Source organism: Ostrea edulis, chromosome 6 (genome assembly GCF_947568905.1).
Source record: "Ostrea edulis chromosome 6, xbOstEdul1.1, whole genome shotgun sequence".
NCBI lineage: Eukaryota > Metazoa > Mollusca > Bivalvia > Ostreida > Ostreidae > Ostrea > Ostrea edulis.
This window is the reverse complement of record NC_079169.1, coordinates 81,139,279-81,143,388: the sequence shown is the minus strand read 5'-3', so window position 1 is coordinate 81,143,388 and position 4,110 is coordinate 81,139,279. Positions and strand designations below refer to the sequence as shown.

General features: G+C 34.0%; 1 protein-coding gene across 1 annotated transcript in view; it reads right to left on the bottom strand.

Annotated features, from left to right (window-relative positions):
• Positions 1–1,238: 1,238 nt before the first annotated feature.
• Positions 1,239–4,110, bottom strand: part of LOC125648259 (uncharacterized) — a 24,492-nt gene continuing 21,620 nt past the window's right edge. The window contains exon 13 of the mRNA XM_048875235.2: positions 1,239–3,267. Within this exon, the coding sequence (XP_048731192.2) occupies positions 3,040–3,267 (228 nt within the window). The 3' untranslated portion in view covers positions 1,239–3,039. The remainder of the gene's footprint in view (positions 3,268–4,110) is intronic.

Below are 4,110 nucleotides of genomic sequence, written 5' to 3'. Positions count from 1 at the left end.
TGGGGATTCACGTCGCGGTACATGTAATCATCTGGAGGAAGGCAGAGAAATATAATAACTGATCATTTTTATAATCTCATGCAACTGAAGTTGATGGATTTTCTTATTTTGTAAATGTATTTCATCTTTTCATAATTCATATAGATGTTTTCCGGAATTAACCCCCCCCCCCTATTCTTTGTATTAAACTAAAGGCGACTTCAAAAGCATTTTCACTTTTTTGTTTGAAAAATAATGCTATAATACTTTTTCATCCGTAAAATGATGTAAAAATAAATAAATGATAATCTTGCAACAATCCCAAGTCCAACATTGTTAGTGCAATCCTAAGACATTGATTTACAATTTACGATTGTCCCAAGATATATGTAGGATCAATCTTAGCATATACTTTCGAAAACCAGATCCCAGGCCTGGAATTTGTTGTTTTCCTTCTAGTCAAACTTCCTCAAATCAGAGAGGTATATGTATACACACGTACAGATTTTAGGCAATTTCTCCGACAGTTGACGAATATTTACTGTGTATTCGTAAGTCGGCCCGACTGCTCTTTTACATTTAGGACAAGCAATGGCTAAAAAATAAGCCCGCCAAACATTTATCCGGAATATCTATCAACACGTTTGTATAAAAGCGACGAAGATTAGTTTTTATTGAAAAGTCCTGCCACGAAATCCAAACTTCACATCCGACGAGGTGTGGATATTGCTACATGGAAGTGGAAAAGAATAGGACTTTACTCTAAAGAAAGTTTGGGGAACTGTGTGCTCCAGAATATTCACGCTGTCAACGACACAGAACATGAACGAAATCAGAAAGAAATGGATCACATTCAGGAGCAGCACAATCTTAAGACCATCCCAAAACATGTTGCTTGACGTCCTAAGACCGGACTCGATCTTAGGACAAATCCTAACTTAGGACTCAATCACATATCGAATGACTTAGCATGTCTTAACCATAGTAAAGACATGTCTCAGTCCTAAGGCACTTTCGAAAACCAGGCCCCTGGATTTCTTGAAATAAACTGAAGTCGAAACTTGGGACTTAATTCTGAGATTTTACCCAAATTCTGACTACTCAAATAAAAGAAAACACACACTTAAATTTGAGATTTTTTCAAGAAAGAAGGGCCAGGGATGAACTTTCACCAAAATTAGCTTTATGAGCCTATATATCGAGGGGGAAAACCCCCACCAAAAAAACCCTAAAGAAAATTGGTATAAAAACGATAAAAATGACAACATAATTCAACGCAGAACCTGCATTTTATTAACAACAGTAACATGGCTTTTATTTTCAGTTTTTAAAAAATTTGTTGAACAAATAATAACTTACGACAACATGTTATTATCATAACTTTAATAACTATCAGTTAAAGAAAATTGGAACATTTAAAAAAAATGTTAAACACAATATTAGTTTTACACTGTTTAAAAGTAAAAAACAGAGAAAAACACACCAAAATGCAAAATACATACTTTTCAATTCTGTATCTATAAAATACACTCTAGAATTTATCTACAGACAGTGTCACGATTCATGTTATGAAAGCAACCTGTTTCCCAGAAACTAGCTAGGTCACACTTCATTACTATAACAGAGGTGGTTTTGAATTACATGTAATTAACTTACCTTCTCATTGCATACTTCTTTCATAATTGTTTTAAACTTAATACTTAATACAATGTAATATGCCTTAAAATATTGAGATCAGCACTATAAAATATGCAAATAAACATCCTTAATCAGATCCACAGGCTCAAAGGACTGGACACACACACATGCTCTCTCTCTTTCTCTCTCTCTCTCTCATCTTGGTTGTGTGTGTACATGTATATATATATATATATATTTGGTCAGTCTTTAAATGTGTTGAAGACAAAATTGCAATCCTATAATTCTATGATACAAAATCAATATGATTTACATACATGTATATGGAAAAAAATACAACACAGAATTCTCAACATCAAATATTGCATTTCAAAAGATTTGCCACATGCCTATCCAAATAACGATTTCTATAAAACTGAAAAGTAATCAAAATTCATTTACACATAACACTATTTTGTGTCACTACAATGCTTTGCTCTTAGAATAAACACAAAAAATCCGCAAGACAGACAACCGGTAATACATATGGCACAAGGTCATCTCGTGAAATTTAGTTTTATATCAAACTGCTTCATGAAATCATCTGAACAAAGTAAATATTTATATCTGATAACTGATATATTTTGCACATGGCTTGACTGTCTTTGCCCAGCTGTTAGAGCAAATTTTATGCCTGTAATTTGATACCTGTCATAACGAATAAAAACACCTTCAAATGAACTCCTGGGCAGATTTTATAAAATGATCCTTATGGAATTACAAATTTCCTGGTTGGAAATCTATATTTCCCCCCCCCACGTACAGATGATAAGGGGCAGAGTTAAAGGCAATGGGAGGTGGGGGAGGTGTTGTGCTTTGCCAGTTATGCATTGTGAACCCAAATGGAAGCGGAAACAACTTGTTCCTATCTCAAGAGTCAAGTTTACTTAATTGACATTTGACCTTCTTAATGAAGTTTACAGTGTGAAGTTTGGGGATTTAATGCAAAAAGGAAAATTCCTTAATGCCCAGAAACCATTTTACTATCACTGCTCAGTCTAATTGACCTTTTGACTCCAAAATCTGACAGAGGCCATCTTCATTCAGAATCATCATGGAGTCTTGATAAGAAATACAGTGACTTCAGAGGGAAATCACTAAAACTTTATCAGTGTCAAGACCCGAAAATCAACCATGATCATCCTAATCTCATGACAAGTCTGGCTGGAAGTATGGTGACACTGATAAAAAAGAAAATCTTTTATGGCCTAGAAATCAAGTTATCTAAGGACGGACAGACAGATGGACGGACAGACAGATGGACAGCCTGATTCCAGTACATCCCTGTAGCTTCCTTACAGTGGGTATAATTAGATTAATTAAGTTTCTAGAAGTCCAGCACATTTAAAATGTAAAACTTTCTCCGTGGTGGTTATCATATAGTTATTCCCCCTTTATTTCTTGCACTGACTTAATTTGACCTTCAACAGTTGAAGATGAAGCAATATCACTGCTAGCTTGAGTGTGTTTTCTGACATCACAGGTTTCTACATCAGTTATCTTTTCTTTGGAGGCAGATGAGGAGATCTTATGTAAGTTTTCTGCATGCTTTTTCAAATCTGAGGAGATCGGGAAAGTTTGCCCACAGTATCCACAGACATAAGGCCTCTCCTGCAATACAACAGCTCACGTGTACATCTACACATGTAAATAAACAAGTCCTCAATGTATTGTTCACACTCACAAAATTTACAATATTGTAAAATCACTCAAATTCATGGGAGTTTAATTTCCGTTCATTACCACAACTTTATATCCTCCCCAAAATATTACAAGAGGCCCATGGGACACATCGCTCACCTGAGTCACCTTGGCTCTGCCATTGTTCAGCTGTAACAGTTGTGATTTTTAAAATATTTTTTCAATCAATCTTTATCCCCAATTTTGACCCTATATTGTGGCCCAACCCTTGCCCTAAAGGATCACAACATAACTGAAAATAAATTCACGTAACAAAAAAAAACCAAAAAAAAAAAAAAAAAAAAAAAAAAAACCAAAATGCTTCAAAACCAATATGGCTAACATGAGATTGCTATTCTGGATAAAACCAAGGTCACAGATCATGGTATGATACAAAAGACCTTTCCATAAGAAATATATACACAAATAAAAATATTAAAGCTCTATTTTAGATACATGTAGTTGAGGAAATATTGAATAGGTCAGAATTTTATTAAAAGTAGTTCAAACTTCCAGGTCAAGGTCATAAGGTCAAACACTGAAGTATATCAAGGTATTGCCATAAAAATCTATATACAAATTATAAAAGGATTTCCTTCAAAGTTTAAAATTCCAAAGATATTGATTAGGTCAGGTTTAAGAAAGTAGGTCAAGGTCACAAGATCAAATATGATTGTATTACAAGGTTGTCTTATCATTAAAAATTTCAATATGCCTATTTTGAATATTTCTGAAAATATTTGATACTAGGTTGCATTTTCTTAAAAGTACATG